Raw genomic sequence first — 20,125 nt, forward strand, 5'->3', positions numbered from 1 at the left:
TTTACAAATTCCTCCATCGTCTTGCCCCTCCCTATCTCTGTAACCTTCTCCAACCCCACAACTCTCCAGGCAATGACCGTCTTCAACAAGAAAGAATCCAACTATTTCCCCTTGACAATCAATGGCATTCCCATCGCTGAATCCACCACCATCACCATCCCAGGGATTACCATTGACCACAAACTTAACTGGACCAGCTACAATAAATACTGTGGCTACAGGAGCAGGTCAGAGGCTGGGAATTCTGCAGCGAGTAACTCACCTCCTGACTCCCCAAAGCCTGTCCACCATCTGCAAGGAGTGTGATGGAATATTAAAGCAGAATACTGCAGTTGCTTGAAATCTGAAATAAAAACAGAAAATTCTGGAAATACTCAGCAGGTCAGGCAGCATCCGTGGAGAAACAGCAGAGTTAACGTTTCAGGTCAGTGATGGAATACTCTCCACTTGCCTGGATGAGTGCAGCTACAACATTCAAGAAGCTCGACAGCATCCAGGACAATGAAGTCCACTTGATCATCCAATCCACCACCTTCAACATTCACTCCCTCCCCCACCGGCGAACCGTGGCAGCAGTGTATGCCATCTACAGGATGCACTGCAGTAACAAATCAAGCCTCCTTCGACAGCACCTTCCAAACCCACAAACTCGTCCACCTAGAAGAACAAAGGCAGCAGCTGCAAGAGAACACCACCACTTGCAAGTTCCCCTCCAAGCCACGCACCATCCTGACTTGGAACTATATCGCTGTTCCTTCACTGACGCTGGGTCAAAATCCTGGAACTCCCTTCCTAACAGCACTATGGGTGTACTGACACCACATGCACTGCAGCGGTTCAAGAAAGCAGCTCACCACCACTTTCTCAAGGGCAATTGAGGATGGGCAATAAATGCTGGCCTTGCCAGTGACATTCGCATCCCATGAACAAACAGAAAAAGGAAAAGACATGTGCACGCCTCCAATTCTGGCATCTTACCCATCCCCAATTTTAATCACTCCACCCATTGACTGCCTTGCCTTCAGCTGCCGAGGCCCAAGGTTTTTGTATTCGTTCCCTAAATCTCTCAGCCTCTCTCCCCTCCTTTAAGACCTATCTGTTCTAATATTTCCTTATGTGGCTTAGTGTAAAATTATGTTTGATAACACTCCAATGTAGTGCCCTGGGATGTTTTACTACATTGAAGGTGCTATATAGATGCAGGTTGTTTTTGTTGTTGTTGTCATGGGCTCTGCCCCACCCATCCAACCTCCTGAGGGACAATTCTGCAACGACTCGCCAATCCCCAAGGTAGTTGAACAAAACTCCAGACAGTCACATGAGAACAGGAGTAGGCCATTCAGCCCCGAGGGCCTGCTCCACCATTTAATTAGATCATGGCTGATCTACACCACAGCTCCATTGCTCAACATCCTTGATATGCTTACCAAACAAAAATCTATCAATCGCAGTCCTGAAAGCTTCAACTGACCCAGCCTCCACAGCCTTTTGGGGATTTCTACTACCCTTGGTGTCAAAGAGTGCTTCCTGATTTTGTTTCTGAATGGCCGTGTTTCTAATTGAGAGATTATGTCTCCTTGTTCTTGATTCCTCCATCAGAGGAAATAGTTTCTCTGTATGTACCCGATCAAATTCTCTTAACATTTTGAACACCTCGATCATACCACTTCCCAATCTCCAATAGTATAAGCCAAGATTATGCGACTTGTCTGCATAATTTAAGCCTTTAAGCACCCGTAACATTCTCATGAATCTGCGCTGCACTCGCTCCAAACCCAATATGTCCTTCCTGAGGTATTCATCCACCCTAACGTCTCCACCCTTCATCCTCGGCCTGCTGGCTCCAGCCACCAGTAGAAAGCCGTTTTTCCTTGTATTTCATTTAGCTGTTTTATAATTATTTCTTTTCTGTGAACACACTAAGGAATGAGAGCAGGGGCATCACGTGCACACTTGTGTTTTAAGGCAAACAATAATCAACTGCAGAACAGGCTCAAAGGGCCAAATGGCTTATTCCTGATTCTATGTTCCTGTCATAACATAGCATTTAAATTAATTTTGATTATCCTTTTCGTCACCAGTTTCCTGTTTATTTATCCCTCTACCTCTCCACTTGCCTCCCTCCTATTTTGTACTTTTTGTCAGTTTTGCACATTTCTTTCTGACCGCTGCAGTATCATTGATTTCTGGCATTCAGTCAGCACCAGTTTAATTTTAAACTAATAGACGCTCCCCAAGTGGTCTGTATCATCTTTAAAGTGTTACCCGCAGCTGGCCACTGCGCAACCAAATTAGTTTCAGCCACATATGCCACTGGTGCCTATCTTCTTTCCGAACAATTTTTTGGGAAACCTGACACAAATTAAGATGGCGGCAGTCAAAATGCGTGTAATGCACAGAGCACACCTTGCTGATGATTTACTACCGCCATTTCATAATTCCTACTGGAGGGCACTGTCTTGGCGTTGTCACTACAGTGTGGAAGATAAGATAGGTAATTTCCCTTTGTGGTCATCAAGTTGAAAGATGGCAGTACTGGGAGTGGAATGCACCCCTCTCCCCTTTCATTTTTGATATCCAGTGTTGTCATCAAGCACTCTTCAGATCAGTTTACAGCACCGAGCAGGTCTGCAGTGTAGCTCCTGTTTAAAACACATGCTTTTCCACCAAACTTTTGGTCATGCCTCCCAATATCATCCTCCTTAGCTCGGCGTCCATGTTTTTCCTGTGGCTCAGTGAAACACCTTCAGTATTTTTCTATGCTAAAGGATGGTTTATAACACACTGGTGTATATAAATGTTTTGTGTTGTTGATAAATACAAGGTGGTGCTCCTTTTTTGAGTATTTGCAGCTTCCAGTCAAGTTGAAAATTAGATTTATGCTTTGTAAATTTAAAGTACCATCTACTTAATTGTGCGACACAGGGGATGCTATTGTTCCCCATTTCATTCTTTTAAATTCCAGAGAATATAGGTCCATTCTGCTTAACTAGAATAAGTAAGGGTGGTTTACAGAACATATGTGGATCAGTTTGAAATGCAGCACCAGAACTGATCTGTATAAACCAAGCCACGCAAGCCACGAGTGAGTAAACTGGGTTATTAGCTTCTGATCTATACTGTCAGCTGTGGATTAGCAATCATTAATTCTTCAGTGAGAATATCATAATCATCACTTGTCAGCATTCAGAGCACACTGATTACCAGCATCTGCTAATGCACCTGTCACTGCTATTTACTCATCCTCTTCATATCCCTCAGTGGTTTAGTTGAGCTGTGTAGATCAGGAAGGTCCCGGGTCCTGCCACTGTTCTGTGCTCAAATAACTGGGACAGTTCTGCAGTTGACTTAGACTGCACTAGGTTAGGAGAAAGGTTTACCACTCCCGATTGCTATTGACCACCCCTGATGGAATTGTGTGTATGAAGACAGGTTCACATTCAGCTGTTTAGATGTTCAGAGATACAGCACTGAAACAGGCCCTTCGGCCCACCGAGTCTGTGCCGACCCCTGTGATACCCCTGTGCTCAAATACCCTTTTATCACTCACCGTTAACCCTCACACAGGAACAACATTTACTTGAATGAGGCACCGCCACCCGTGGAAAAGGATCCCACTAATGAATCAACACCTTCAGGAGCAGAGGGGAGAAAATTGATGGAGAAATAAAGGCCTACGTTTTGCTGGAATAGAGCCTCTCGTGGCATGCCCTATTGGTTAGATTTTTTTCCCCCTCAATTTTCAGCTCAATTTTTTTGTGCCACATATTTTTGGAGCTGCGAGCTGATAACAACCCAGTGAAGGCAGCAGCGCATCTGAGATCTCGATGAACAACAAGACCAGTAGTGTATCTTCTTAAACAATGAGCAGGAAATGGGGTGAATTAGAGTCAAATTAGGTATAGAAAGAGAAATGAAGATTGAATTGAGAGAGGAAAAAAAGAAACAGTAAAGTAAGAAAAAATTTAAAGTTTTAAAATGTTACCTTTTAAAAATATCTTGAATAATTTATTACCTGCGGGAATAAGACTCCACAGTTTCACTTGTTCCCTTTTTGGGCCTGAGAGGCTGGGTGGCACTGCAGGAACATAAATCGTGTCTGTGAAAGGGTACTTACTTTCATTGTTGAGTAGCAGCCCTAACTTTGCAATGAGTTTAATTTGTAGTTACAGAACAAATGTCGCAATTTCTTGGCGTGAGGAGGTTGATGGTGAGCTCTCGTTTTCACGAGCTAATGGCAGAGCGGCACAAAATGCCCAGCAATTTGTGGTGTTTTTGCAATACAGGGGGTATCTCTTCCGCATCCCAAATTGTTGGGTCATTTACACACTAATAACGGCGAGTTCCATTAAACTTGCCTTTGTTTTCCAAAAGAATTCTAGGCCAAAGTATCCACAAGGCACTAAAATTTCCCCGACTAAATTAGATAGAAAGTAGGGATTGTTCACAGTGATGCTGATTTTTAAGGCTGAGACCTCATTTTGGAGCTTGGGTGACCATCTTCATTATTAAACAGTTCTTGCAACTTGTAGCATGATCAGAATCCTACAGTTGTGTTACTAACTTATTCATGGCTATATTTTGTGAGGGTATGGATTCCTTTACTTTCATCACTTTCCCATCACCCAAATATCCAGCTGCTCCTGAACCACACCCATGAGGTGCTGTGGGCCATCAGCAGCAGCAGAAATGTATTTATCCACAATCTCTAACCTCATGGCCTGGCATATCCCTCACCATCAAGCCATGAGACAAACCCTGGTTCAATGAAAAGTGTAGGAGAACATGCCAGGAGCAGCACCAGGCATACCTAAAAATGAGGTGTCAACCTGGTGAAGCTACAACACAGGACTACATGCATGCAAAACAGCAGAAGCAGCATGCTATGGATAGAGCTAAGTGATCCCACAACCAACGGATCAGATCAAAACTCTGCAGTCCTCCCACATCCAATCATGAATGGCAGTGAATAATTAAGCAATTAACAGGAGGAGGAGGTTCCACAAATACCCTCATCCTCAATGATGGGGGAACCCAGCACATCAGCGCAAAAGACAAGGCTGAAGCATTTGCAACAATTTTCAGCCAGAAGTGCCGAGTGAATGATCCATCTCGGCCTCCTCCTGAGGTCCCCAGCATCACAGATGCCAATCTTCAGACAATTCGATTCACTCCACGTGATATCAAGAAATGGTTGGAGGCACTGGATACTGCAAAGGCTATGGGCCCTGACAACATCCCGGCTGTAGTACTGAAAACCTGTGCTCCAGAACTACCTGCGGCCCTAGCCAAGCTATTCCAGTACGGCTACAATACAGGCATCTACCCAACAATGTGGAAAATTGCCCAATGCCCTGTCCACAAAAAGCAGGACAAATCCAATTTGGCTAATTACCACCCCATCAGTCTACTCTCAATCATCAACAAAGTGACGGAAGGTGTCGTTGACAGTGCTATCAAGGAGCACTTTCTCAACAATAACCTGCTCACCAATGCTCAGTTTGGGTCCTGTATGGCCATTCAATTCCACTCATTACAGCCTTGGTCCAAACATGGACAGAAAGAGTTGAATTCCAGAGGTGAGGTGCAAGTGACTGCCCTTGACATCAAGGCAGCATTTGACCGAGTCTGATATTAAGGAGTCCAAGCAAATTGATGTCAATGGGGATCAGGGGAAAACTCTCTGCTGGTTGGAGTCATACCTAGCAATAAAGGAAGATGATTGTGGCTGCAGTGTATACCATCTACAAGATGCACTGCAGCAACTCACCAAACCCGCAACCTCTACCACCTAGAAGGACAAGGGCAGCAGATGCATGGGAACACCACCACCTGCAAGATCCTCTCCAAGTCACTCACCATCCTGACCTGGAACTCTATCGCCATTCCTTCACTGTCGCTGGGTCAAAATCCTGGAACTCTTTCCCTAAGAGCAATGTGGATGTACATGCGCCACATGGACTTCAGTGGTTCAAGAAGGCGGCTTACCAGCACCTTCTCAAGGGCAATTAGAGATGGGCAATAAATGATGCCAGCAATGCTAACATCCCAAGAACTAACAAAAACACTGCCTTCTGTCAGAGACCAGGCAACTGGCCTTCCAATGTCATATGCCATCATTGTTCATTATGTGGCTGCTGGCTGAGCCTGATTGCTGCTGGATTTTCTGTGCAGGGTTGCTATTATACCACTGCACCATCAAAAGGGACGCAGTGCAGCTTGTTATGCCAACGGTTTAGAAGAAAAATAGGAATGCCGCCCTTCTGTTTGTTTAGTTTAATATTTTCTGTGATTCCAGCTCTCATTTCGATAGCCAGAATTGCAGAACCTGTAATAGTAATGGTGCCATTCAGAACCTCAGGATATCCTAATGTGCTTTACAGCCAGAAAGTACTTTACAATTGTGACTACTGTTATAATGTTGGAAACAGTAAAGAGGGAATGACTTCCGCTGCTCTACATATCTGTTATTGAGCATTCCAGCACAAGATATTTCTTGGAATCCTATTTCTGACACTCAAAATGCAATTTACCTGACTAAGAGGTGGAGACTGTCACAATCAGTGTCAACTCATGCGTACATTGCCATGTGTCTGTTGTTTTGAACAGTCAAAGGATCTTCAGATTCAGTCTGTGAACCACATACACCAGGAAGGCTGCCTTTTGATCCTGGTCTATATTGAACTGGCTGCCGTAATTGTCCATAGATCCTCTGGGTCAGGGAGGGGAAAATCAAGATGTGGCTTTCAGTCCTGATCAGAAACCTCTGCTGGGAGTGCATGTTTGTGGATGGCAGGAAGGGCATCATTGAGGTCAGATATGATGCCCCCTGCAGTTGGATAGTCTTCTAAGAGATACATGTGAACAACAGGCAGTTGGGTGAGGTGCAGATACGATATTTCAACAAGGTGCAAAGGTCTGAAGAAGAGTTGGGAAAATTGCTGGATAGGGGAGGAGACAAATTATACAGGCCGAACAACTAATAAATGAAACCACAATTTCCAAAATACTCTCCTTTTTGCAAGATATGTCTGTAAAAGAAATTTTGTTTGTCAAATAAATGTCAAAAGTAATTTTTCCTCAGTATATTCCTGACACTTCTTAATTTTGCTTGTTGGCCTAAGTGAGTTGAATTTTAGAACTCTCTCTTCATCAAGATGGGAAGCAGAATTAATTTAGCATATTACTTAATCTGCATGTTGATAAATAGAATGGGAATCTGAAATAGACAATCCAGACAAGCTCCATGTCATGCTTGTGCTCTGAAGACAAGGCTGAATAAAATTTCGGTTTTAAAAAAAAAAGTTTTATTTTTAGTGCCAGTTACGGCTCAGTTGGTAGCACTCTCGCCTCTGTGTCACAAGGTTCCAGATTCAAGTACCACTCCAGGGCTTGAGCACAAAAATCAAGGTTGACACACCAGTGCAGTACTGAGGGAGTGCTGCGCTGTCGGAGGGCTGCACTGTCGGAGGTGCCATTGCTCGGATGAGATGTTAAACCAAGGCCCTATCTGCCTGCTCGGCTGGATGCAAAAGATCCCATGGCACTATTTCAAAGATGAGCAGGGGAGTTATCCCTGGTGTCCTGGCCAATACTTATCTACATCACAAAAAACAGACTATCTGGTTATTATATTTCTGTTTGTGGGAATTTGCTGTGTACATACTGGCTGCTGAGTTTCCCACATTAAAACAATTACTACACTTCCAAAAAAGTGCCTCATTGGCTGCATGTAAAGCGTTTTGAGATGTCCGGTGGTCATGAAAGGTGCTATATAAATTCAAGTCTTGCTTTTCTTTCTTGCTATGAATTTACTGCGAAGGTAAAAGGAATGGGAAAAAAATTGGAGGACTTAACCATGTTAATTTAAAAGCAAACTTATCCCAAAAACTTGGTTTAGCTTTATTAACTTGTGGCATAGTTATAGTGTTTGTATCCTACTTCAGCAAATGCCTCAGTCCCAGATAATGGTGCAGTGAGAGAAGGAAATACTTGTAAGTAGTAGGATCTCCAAATCCCATCCTTCACTTACAGTTCCTGGTAATTTCAGGCATTGAATTAAAATGATATAAAGTTGATGAAGGCTACAAAGCCAGATTTGTCTTTCAAATGCCCAATAATAATAAAACACTCAATTATTTTTTCTCATGAAATATAAGAAACTGCGTGTGCGGTAGCCGATGATTACCATCAAGACCAACATTAGTTGAGAATCACAGTTGAACATTGGTCTTTGAACATAACATAAATGTTTAATAATGTTTTTTTTTCTCCTCACATTATTTGCAGAAAATTCTTTGCCAAAACTGAAACTATGTGAAGACAGTGTTATTACTTCACCATCAAACTCCAATTCAAGCTTTCTGGGAATGACCGCAGGAAACGGGCTGTTGGAAACGCCAGCTGGGTCAAAGGATCACGGGGGTGTCCCCATCATTGTACCATTGATCCCACCACCAATACTAAAACCACCAACAGGTAAGGATCTTCTTTGTACTTGAAGTGAGCTCCACGTACAGGGAAGAGATATTTGCTGTTGGTGTCTGTGATATCAGAGACAGTGATTGCAATGAGGAAACACAGCTTTTTATTGAGATAATAGAGCAAGGTCAAGTGCACGCACGTGCATTTGATGCACATGTTTTGGCAGCAAAGATGATTTTTTGTTTTAAAGTTGGAACTCTTAAGAGCAGTGGCCAACAGCACGGATATATCCAGTGCCTCGGGGTAGGTTTACCAACCACCCAGGGTTGCCTTTGGGTCTCCAGAATTAAAGACGAATCCACAAGATGATGCAACCTGGGAGGAAAGAGTCATTAAAAAAATTGTGCTTTTTAAAAAAAAAAAATTCTATGAATATTTTGCTTATTGGTAATGCAAATATCTGAGATTGGGGAAAAATTGATATTTGACTGACAGTCAAAAATCATCCAGTCAGCCAATAAGTCGTTTCATTTTCTGAAGTAAAGGTGGGAAGTAAAGCTGGCTACTCGACCCGAACCCAACTACATGAGTCAGGTTCGGGTAGGGTCTATATTCCGAGTCCAGCATTCGGGCTCGGGTCGAGTCGTGCTGGACAGTGCGGCTTTCGGGAAGTCACGGGATCAGGCTTTCCCATGATACCCCGCAACTCCATCTGCAGGGATAGCCTGCTGCCGGAACGGATGAAGGCTATTCGGGTCGGGACGGACACGAAAAAATTAAAGGACTCGGGCTTGGGTCGGTTTCAGGTTGGCTGTGGTTGGGTCGGGTTTTAATTTTATACCTGAGCTAGGCTTTAGTGGGAAGGCGATTAGTGGCGGGTATGTGGGGGTGGGGCTGCAACAGCAGGTGGTCATGTGATGACAGCTCCAGGAATAAGTTCAACCAGAGGGAGATCGGAGTATGTTTGTACACAACATAGTTTTAATTTTTAATTTTAATTTTGAAGGCTGATTTTGAAAATTAGTTACCACATACGCCACCACTAAGATTACAGCCACTGGGTCAAGGCTCATACAGCAGCAACTGTTGCATTTGTTGATCTCTTGCTCTTCCCTCTCACCGCCCCCCCCCCCTCACTGGTTGGCTGATGTGTACCTTGATACGCAAGTGGAAGGGGGAACAAGTAGGATTTTCTTGTATATGTGACCACATTAAAATATATTAGCACAAATGGATCTATTTATCACTTCATTATGCAAAGACTGGAATTGGATTGATTTATAAGAAATTATTTATAAATTCCTGATAGCCCCCCACAAACCCTGCAAAGTGAAAGTTTCTGCAGGGAGTCACACAAACAGCACAACAAGAATGCCCAGCCTCATATCATCTTCCACATCTAGCCAGAAGTATCATTGGAGGTGCCATGAGATAGTTTATCCCAGCCTACCCTTAGGGGAGGTGACAGCATGTGATGATGTGTCATGAGTCACCCATGGTGTCTCTTGGATCTAGTGTGATTGTCTAAAGGTGTTGCGGGGGAGACCAGGGTGGAATTTCCCAGAGTTTGTATAAAAATTTGACTCATTTTTATTTTCTTGAGCTTCCCCCTGGAATTAACCACGTTCTTGATTTCGGTAGGCTAGCGTATCTCACAGGGTGATCACCAGACATGATTAGAGTCACTCTCCCTCCTTTTCATATGTTCATATCCTCTCAGACATCGGTGTGGGCTCAGAGGAGACAAGCTAGGAGGTGGGGTGGCGGGGGAGGTGGGGTAGCGAAAAGAGCGTGTATGCCATCAGAGCCAGCCATAGACCTGTGCTACCTTTGCAGCCACATAGGGACACACTCCTGTTGGCAATCAGACAGGGCTTTAGAGCATCTCTCGTGAACTGAATATCAAATCAAGGCTGCAGTAGAACGCAGGAATTTCAACAAATAATATTTTACTGGTGTAGAGACAGAGGAAAGACAAAAAGTGAAATTATGAGATAAATAAACTTGGCAATAAATCTAGCTAGTATTGCATGAGGTTTAGACTGAGTTACTTTGACTCGATCTGAAGATTAATTGAAGATTGCGGGAAACTAAGGCAATCTCCAGCTAACACTCCAAGAAATAAAGAGAAGGGGATGTTGTGGAAAGAATATAAATGCTGTGTAAATATAAAATGTGTCACTACAACAGAACAAATAATGGAACAATCTCGATAAGATAGTGGATCAGCAGGGTCTCCAACCTAGAGCTGCAATTAGCGAGGAGAGAAATAATGTTTTTCGCACCAAGTATAAAAGATTAAGAAGCTGAACTGAGAAGGTCAGCTTGTTTCAGTATCTGAGACTGATAGGCTGGGATGAAGAAGAAACCCTTCCTCCCTTTAGGTATGGGATCTTTAAAAAGTGGTATCTGATGGGACTCATCAGTATGCAGCATGATGAGAAAATAACAGGGAATGGATTGAGATACATGGCTTAATGTTGTCTATAGGCCACCAAATAGTGGGAAGGATGTAGAGGAAAAAATTTGCAAGGAAATCACAGAGAGCTGCAAAAATTTATAGGGTTGTTATATTGGGGGACTTTAACTATCCAAACATAGACTGGGATAGTAGTCGTGTAAAGGGCAGTGAGGGGCAAGAGTTCCTAGAGTGTGTTCAGGAAAATTTTCGACAGTATGTTATAGTCCAATGAGAAAGGAGGCATGCTAAACCTGGTTCCTGGGAATAAGGTGGATCAAGTGTCAGTGGGAGAACATTTAGGGGACAGCAATCATTGTATCATAAGGTTGAGGCTGACTATGGAAAAGGACAAAGAACGATCCAGAGTAAGACAAATTAACTGGAGGAAAGCCAACTTCAATGGGATAATAATGGATCTGGGATGAATAAATTGGAGTCAAAGGTTGGCTATCTTCAAAGAAGAGATGGTTTGGGCACAGTCCAGGTATGTTCCCTCGAAGGGGAAATGTCGAGTAAACAAAGCCAGAGCTCCTTGGATGACAAAGGAGATCAAGATTATGATAAAGAAGAAAAAGTATGCTTACGACAGATGCCAGGTAGAAAATACTATTGAGAACCAGGCTGAATATAGAAGGTTCAGAGGGGGTGATAAAGCAAATAAGAGAAGCAAAGAGAGAGCATGAAAAGAGACTGGCAGTTATCATAAAAGGGAATCCCAAAGTTTTCTATGGACAAATAAATAGTAAAAGGGTGGCAAAAGGAGCAGTGGGGCTGATTAGGTAGATGATTTGAAGGCACAAATAGAGGTAAATGGGTATGATCTAATTGCCATTATGGAAACGGGTGCCCAAGACTGGGAACTGAATAGTCAAGGGTATTCGACATTTAGAAAGGACAGGAAAAAAGGAAAAGGAGGTGACGTTGCGCTGATAATAAGGGATGGGATCAGTACATGAGTACGGGAGGATCTCAGATTGGAAGAATAGAATGTGGAATCTGTTTGGGTGGAGCTAAGAAACAGCAAGGGGCAGCAAACATTGGGAGGAGTTGTTTATAGGCCACCAAACAGTCGTGGAAGTGTGCGGCATGGTGTTAATCAGGAGATTAGAGAAGCATGTAGCATGGGTAATACAGTAATTATGGGTGACTTCAGTCTGCACATAGACTGGATAAACCAAATGAGCACTAATGCTGTGGAGGACGAATTTCTGGAGTGTGTTAGGGATGGTTTTCTAGTGCAGTATGTTGAGGAACCAACTAGAGAACAGGCAATTATAGATCTAGTATTATGTTAATGAGAAAAGGCTAATTAATAATCTTGATGTAAAAGAACATTTAGGATGAGTGACCATAATATGATAGAATTTTACATTATGTTTGAAAGTGAGGTAGTTCAATCTGAAGCCAGGGTGTTAAATTTGAACAAAGGAAATTATGAAGGTATGAGGGGCAAATTGGCTGAGCTGGATTGGGAAAATACATTAAAAGGTATGACGGTACACAGGCAATGGATAGCCATCAAAGAATTATTACATAGTTTACAGCAAATCTACATTCCATCAAGGCACAAAAACCTCAAAAGTAAAGGCAGTCAACTGTAGCTAACGAAGTTAAGGCTTGTATAAAATTGAAAGAAAAGGCCTATAAAGTTGCCAGAAATAGTAGTAAACCTGATAAGTGGGAGGATTTTAGAATACAACAAAGGAGGGCGAAGAAATTGATAAAGAAAGGGAGACTAGAATATGAATGTAAACTATCAAAAAACATAAAAATGGACTGTAAAAGCTTCTATAGGTATGTAAAAAGGAAACGTTTGGCTACGACAAGTGTGGGTCCATTACAGGCAGAGTGAGGAGAATGTATAATGGGGAATAGAAAAATGGCAAAGAAGCTAAATGATTCCTTTGTCTCTGTTTTCACTGAGGACGATGCAAGAAATCTCCCAGAATTAGAGATCCAAGGAACGAGGGAGAATGAGGAATTGAAGGAAAGTAATATTAGTAAGAAGGTTGTATTGGAGATAGTAATGGGGCTGAAGGTTGGTAAGTCCCCAGGACCTGATATTCTACATCCCAGAGTGTTGGAAGAGGTATCTGTGAAGATAGTGGATGTATTGGTGATCATCTTCCAAAATTCTATAGATTCTGGAGCAGTTCCAGCAGATTGGTAAGTAGCAAATTATTTAATTTAATTTAAGAAGGGAGGGAGAGAGAAAACAGGGAATTGCAGACCTGTTGGCCTTACATCAGTAGTAGGGAAAATGTTAGAATCTATTCTAAAGGATGTGATAAATGGACACTTGGATAATAATGATCTGATTGGGCATAGTCAACATGGATTTATGAATGGGAAATCCTGTTTGACGCCCATTGGAGTTTTTTGAGAATGATACTAACAGAATTGATAAATGGGAGTCGGTGGACATAGTATCCTTGGATTTTCAGAAGGCTTTTGATAAAGTCCCCCACAGGAGGTTGGTTATCAAAATTAAGCTCATGGGATAGGAAGTAATATACTGGCATGGATTAAGGATTGGTTAACAGGCAGAAAACAGAGAGTAGGGTCATTCTCGCGTTGGCAGGCTGTGACTAGTGGGGTACTGCAAGGATCAGTGCTTGGGCCCCAGCTCTTCATAATGTATATTAATGATTTGGACGTGGGGACCAAATGTAATATTTCAAAGTTCGCAGATGACACAACACTAGGTGTGTTGTGAGGAAGGTGCAAAGTGGCTTCAAATGGATTTGGACAGACTTGTGGGCAAAAATGTGGCGGATGGAATATAATGTGGAAAAATGTGAGGTTATCCACGTTGATAGGAGGAATAGATGTGCAGAGTATTTCTTAAATGGTAAGAGTTTAGAAAGTGTAGATGTACAAAGAGACCTGGGCGTCCTTGTCAATAAGTCCCTGAAAGTTAGCCTGCAGGTGCAGCAAGCAATTAGGAAGACTAATAGCCTTTATCACAAGAGGATTTGAGTACAAGAGTCTTGCTTCAATTGTATAGAACCTTGGTTAGACCGCACTTGGAGTACTGTGTGCAGTTTTGGTCCCCTTACCTTAGGAAGGATATTATTGGCAAAGAGGGAGTGCAACGAAGGTTCACCAGACTTGTTCCCAGGATGGTGGGACTGTCCTATGAAGAGAGATTGGGGAAACTGAGTCAGTATTCTCTGAAGTTTCAAAGAATGAGAGGTGATCTCATTGAAACCTACAAAATACTTAAAGGGATAGTCAGGGTAAATGCAGGTAAGATGCTTCCCCTGGTTGGGGAGTCTTGAACCAGGGGACACAGTTTCATAATAAGGGGGAAGCCACTTTGGACCGAGTTGAGAAATTTCTTTACTCAGAGGGTTGTGAATCTTTGGAATTCTCTACCCCAGAGAGCTGTGGAAGCTCATTCATTGAGTATGTTTAAAGTAGAGATTGACAGATTTCTAAATACCAATAACATCAAGTCATATGTGGATAGTGTGGGAAAAAGGCATTGAATTGGGTGATCAGCCATGATCGTATTCAATGGCGGAACAGGCTCGATGGGCTGAAAGGCCTACTCCTGCTCCTGTGTTCAGAAAGAATTGCACATTGAGGCAGAGGGCATAGCTGAGGTATTAAATGAATGCTTTGTATCTGTCTTTACCAAGGAACAAGATGCAACCCAGGCAATGGTGAAATAGGAGGTAAGTCAGACACGAGAAGGGTTTCAAATTAATAAGGGGGTATTGGATAGGCTGTCTGTACATAAAGTGGATAAGGCACCAGACCGGATGAGATGTATCCAGGGATACTGAGGAAAGTGAGGGTGGAATTTACAGAGGCATGGGTCATAATTTTTCAGTCTTCCTTAGACTCGGGTGGTGCCAGAGGACTGGAGAATTGCAAATGTTACACCCTTGTTCAAAAAAGGGTGTAAAGATAAGCCCGGCAACTACAGGCCAGTCAGTTTAACTTCAGTGATGCGGAAACTTCTGGAAAAAATAATTCGGGACAAAATCAATAGTCACATGGACATATGCTGGTTAATTAAAGAAAAATCATGTTTAACTAACTTGCTGGAGTTTTTTGAAGAGGTAACAAAGGATTGATGAGGACAATGCAGTTGATGTGGTATACCTGAACTTCCAAAAGACATTTGATACAGTGCCACATAACAAACTTGTGAGCAAAGTTATAGCTCATGGATTAAAAGGGATGGCAGCAACATGGATACGGAATTGGCTGAGTGACAGGAAACAAAGAGTAGTGGTTAATGGATGTTTTTCAGGCTGGAGGAAGGTTTGCAGTGGAGTTCCTCAGGGATCCGGGTTGGGACCCTTGATTTTCAAAGTTTGCAGATGATACAAAACATGGAAGCATTGTGTACTGCGAGGAGGACAGTGTCGAACTTCAAAAGGACATAGTCAAGTTGGTGGAATGGGCAGACAGGTGGCAGACGAAGTTCAATGCAGAGAAACGTGAATTGATTCATTTGCTTCGGAAGAACACAGAGAGACAATATAAAAGAATAATAAGAACAACAAAAATAATAGGGTAATAATAGTAGGGGATTTCAACTTCCCCAATATCAACTGGGATAGTCTTAGTGCAAAAGGCTTAAAGGGGGCGGAATTCTTAAAATGCATGCAGGAGAGCTTTTTGAACCAGTATGTAGAAAGTCCTACAAGAGAAGGGGCAGTAGTGGACCGAATGCTACTTGTAGGGAAGTCTACATCAGACCAGTGGGATAAATTCAAAGAGAAAACAGTGAGAGTTCAGAGCCGACATGTACCCGTTAAGGTGAAGGGTAGGACCAACAAGTCCAGGGAACCCTGGATGTCAAGGGATATAGAGGATTGGATCAGGAAAAAAAAGGAGGCTTATGGCAGATTCAAAGTGCTGAAAACAGCTGAGGCCCGAGAGGAGTATAGAAAAATGTAGGGGGGTACTGAAAAAAGTAATTAGGAAAGCGAAGAGGGGACATGAAAAGTACTGGCGGGCAAGATAAAGGAAAATCCTAAGGCGTTTTATAAATATATTAAGCGCAAGAGGATAACCGGGGAAAGAGTAGGGCCCATTAGGGACCTAAGTGGCAATCTGTGTGTGGAGCCGGAGGATATAGGTGAGGTTTTAAATGATTACTTTTCATCTGTGCTCACTATGGAGAAGGACGATGTAGGTGTAGAGATCAAGGAGGGGAATTGTGATATACTTGAACATATTAGCATTGAAAGGGAGGAAGTATTAGCTGTTTTAGTCGGCTTAAAAGTGGATAAATCCCCAGGCCCAGATGAGATGTATCCCAGGCTGTTATGTGAGGCAAGGGAGGAGATAGCAGGGGCTCTGACACAAATTTTCAAACCCTTTCTGGCCACAGGATAGGTACCAGAGGATTGGAGGACAGCCAATGTGGTACCATTATTCAAGAAGGTAGCAGGGATAAACCAGTTAATTACAGGCCGGTGTTGGGAAACTTTCGAAAAAATTCTGAGGGACAGGATTAATCTCCACTTGGAGAGGCAGGGAATAATCAGGGATAGTCAGCATGGTTTTGTCAGGGGCAGATTGTGTCTAACCAACTTGATTAAATTTTTCGAGGCGGTGACTAGATGTGTAGATGAGGGTAAAGCAATTGATGTAGTCCACATGGACTTCAGTAAGGCTTTTGATAAGGTCATAGTCATAGAGAGATACAGCACTGAAACAGGCCCTTCGGCCCACTGCGTCTGTGCCGACCATCAACCACCCATTTATACTAATTCTACATTAATCCCATATTCCCTACCACATCCCCGCCTTCCCTCAATTCTCCTACCACCTACCTACCACTAGTGGCAATTTACAATGGCCAATTTACCTATCAACCTGCAAGTCTTTGGCTGTGGGAGGAAGCTGGAGAACCCGGTGGAAACCCACACGGTCACAGGGAAAACTTGCAAACTCCGCACAGGCAGTACCCAGAACCGAACCCAGGTCGCTGGAGCTGTGAGGCTGTAGTGCGAACCACTGTGCTGTCCTGCATGGGAGATTGGTTAAGAAGGTAAGAGCCCATGGGATCCAGGGCAATTTGGCAAATTGGATCCAAAATTGGCTTAGTGGCAGGAGGCAGAAGGTGATGGTCGAGGGTTGTTATTGCGAGTGGAAGCCTGTGACCAGTGGTGTACCACAGGGATCGATGCTGGGACCCTTGCTTTTGTAGTGTCTTCTTCTTTGGCCTCCTTGGCTCGAGAGACAATGGGTAAGCACCTAGAGGTGGTCAGTGGTTTGTGGAGCAGCGCCTGGAGTGGCTATAAAATCCAATTCCAGAGTGACAGACTCTTCCACAGGCGCTGCAGATAAAATAGGTTGTCGGGACAGTTACACAGTTGGCTCTCTCCTTGCACTTCTGTCTTTTTTCCTGCCAACTGCTAAGTCTCTTCAATTCGCCACTCTTTAACCCCTCCTTTATGGCTGTCTGCCAGCTCTGGCGATCACTGGCAACTGACTCGCACGACTTGTGATCAATGTCACAGGACCTCAAGTCGCGTTTGCAGACGTCGTTAAAGCGGAGACATGGACGGCCGGTGGGTCTGATACCAGTGACGAGCTCGCTGTACAATGCGTCCTTGGGGATCCTACCATCCTCCATGCGGCTCACATGGCCAAGCCATCTCAAGCGCCGCTGGCTCAGTAGGGTGTATAAGCTGGGGATGTTGGCCGCCTCGAGGACTTCTGCATTGGAGATACGGTCCTGCCACCTGATGCCAAGGATTCTCCGGAAGCAAAGATGGAATAAGTTGAGACATTGCTCTTGGCTGACATACGTTGTCCAGGCCTTGCTGTCGTAGAGCAAGGTACTGAGGACACAGGCTTGAAACACTCGGACTTCTGTGTTCCGTGTCAGTGCACCATTTTCCCAAACCCTATTGGCCAGTCTGGACATAGCAACGGAAGCCTCTCCCATGCGCTTGTTGATTTCTGCATCTAGAGACAGGTTACTGGTGATAGTTGAGCCGAGGTAGGTGAACTCTTGAACCACTTCCAGAGCATGGTCGCCAATATTGATGGAGCATTTCTAACGTCCTGTCCCATGATGTTCATTTTCTTGAGGCTGATGGTTCGGCCAAATTCGTTGCAGGCAGCCACAAACCTGTCGATGAGACTCTGTAGACACTCTTCTGTGTGGGATGTTAATGCAGCATCGTCAGCAAAGAGGAGTTCCCTGATAAGGACTTTCCGTACTTTGGTCTTCGCTCTAAGATGGGCAAGGTTGAACAACCTGCCACCTGATCTTGTGTGGAGGAAAATTCCTTTTTCTGAAGACTTGTACACGTGTGAGATCAGCAGAGAGAAGAAGATCCCAAACAGTGTAGGTGCGAGAACACAGCCCTGTTTCACGCCACTCAGGATAGGAAAGGGGTCTGATGAGGCACCGCTATGCTGAATTGTGCCTTTCATATTGTCATGGAATGAGGTGATGATACTTAGAAGCTATGGTGGACATCCGATCTTTTCTAGTAGTCTGACGAGACCACGTCTGCTGACGACGTCAAAGGCTTTGGTGAGATCTATGAAAGCAACGTAGAGGGGCATCTGTTGCTCGTGGCATTTCTCCTGTAGCTGGCGAAGGGAGAACAACATACCAATGCTGGATCTCTCTGCTCGAAAGCAGCACTGTGCCTCAGGGTAGACCCGCTCAGCCAGCTTCTGGAATCTGTTTAAAACGACTCAAGTGAAGACTTTCCCCACTATGCTGAGCAGGGAATTTCCACAGTAGTTGTTGCAGTCACCACGGTCACCCTTGTTCTTATGGAGGGTGATGATATTGGCATCGCGTGTGTCCTCTGGTACTGCTCCCTCATCCCAGCACAGGCAAAGCAGTTCATGGAGAGCTGAGAGTATAGCAGGCTTGGCACTCTTGATTATTTCAGGGGCAATGCTGTCATTTCCAGGGGCTTTTCCACTGGTTAGAGAATCAATGGCATCACTGAGTTCCAATTTTGTTGGCTATTTGACCAGCTCATCCATGACTGGCAAAGACTGGGCTGCATTGAGGGCGGTAACAGTGACAACATTTTCCCTGGACTACAGTTCTGGGTGGTGCTCCATCCAGTGTTCCATTTGCTTGCATTGGTTAGTGATCGTTTCCCCTGATTTAGTGTAGTGTGCGTTAATGATTTAGACATGAATATAGGAGGTATGATCAGTAAGTTCACACCAACTGAAATTGTTGTAAATAGTGAGGAGGAAAGCCTTAGATTACAGGACGATATGGATGGGCTGGTAAGATGGGCAGAGCAGTGGCAAATGGAATTTAATCCTGAGAAGTGTGAGGTGATGCATTTTGGGAGGACTAACAAGGCAAGTGAATATACTACGGATGGTAGGACCCTAGGAAGTACAGAGAGTCAGGGGAACCTTGGTGTACTTGTCCATGGATTACTGAAGGCAGCAGCACAAGTAGATAAGGTGGTTAGGAAGGCATATGGGATACTTGCCTTTATTAACCGAGGCATAGAATATAAGAGCAGTGAGGTTATGATGGAGCTGTATAAAACGCTCGTTCGGCCACAGCTGGAGTACTGTGTACAGTTCTAGTCGCCACACTATAGGAAGATAGATTCGGGAAGTTGGGACTGTTTTCCTTGGGGAAGGCTGAGAGGAGATTTGATAGAGGTATTCAAAATCATGAGGGGTCTGGACTGAGTAGATAGGGATACACTGTTCCCACTCGTGGAAGGATCAAGAATGAGAGGACATAGATTTAAGGTAATTGGTAAAAGAAGCAAAAGCGACGTGAGGAAAAACTTTTTCATGCAGCAAGTGGTTAAGATCTAGAATGCACTGCCTGAGAGTGTTGTGGAGGCAGGTTCAGTTGAAGCATTCAAAAGGGAATTGGACTGTTATATGAAAAGGAAGAATATGCAGGGTTATGGGGAGAAGGCGGGGGAATGGCACTAGGTGAAATGCTTATTCGGAGAACCGGTGCAGACACAGTGGGCCGAATGGCCGCCTTCTGCGTTGTAACAATTCTGTGATTCTGAGATGACAGTAGTGCAGTGTGTCTTGCATATCCTGCCCTTGTGTATACCCTGCTACCAGCTGTGCCTGCTCTTACTTATAGTACCATATTAGTTGATCAAGATTGTCGTGTGGTACTGGATGAGCAGAAATGCCCTCCAACTAAATATTGGGAAGGCTGAATCCATTGTCATCCCGCCCTGCCATAACCTCTGCTCCCTAGACACAGATTTCCTGCCTCTCCCCGGTAATTGTCTCAGGCTG

At 43.9% G+C, this 20,125-nt stretch overlaps 1 protein-coding gene across 10 annotated transcripts in view; it reads left to right on the plus strand.

The window, feature by feature from the left end:
- sobpa (sine oculis binding protein homolog (Drosophila) a) overlaps positions 1–20,125 on the plus strand; it is a 420,356-nt gene that overhangs the window by 163,189 nt on the left and 237,042 nt on the right. For all 10 annotated transcript variants that reach the window (XM_068027132.1, XM_068027101.1, XM_068027091.1 and 7 more), the window contains exon 3: positions 8,290–8,478. In XM_068027132.1, the coding sequence (XP_067883233.1) occupies positions 8,290–8,478 (189 nt within the window). The remainder of the gene's footprint in view (positions 1–8,289; positions 8,479–20,125) is intronic.

Source organism: Heterodontus francisci, chromosome 3, assembly GCF_036365525.1.
Source record: "Heterodontus francisci isolate sHetFra1 chromosome 3, sHetFra1.hap1, whole genome shotgun sequence".
Lineage (NCBI taxonomy): Eukaryota > Metazoa > Chordata > Chondrichthyes > Heterodontiformes > Heterodontidae > Heterodontus > Heterodontus francisci.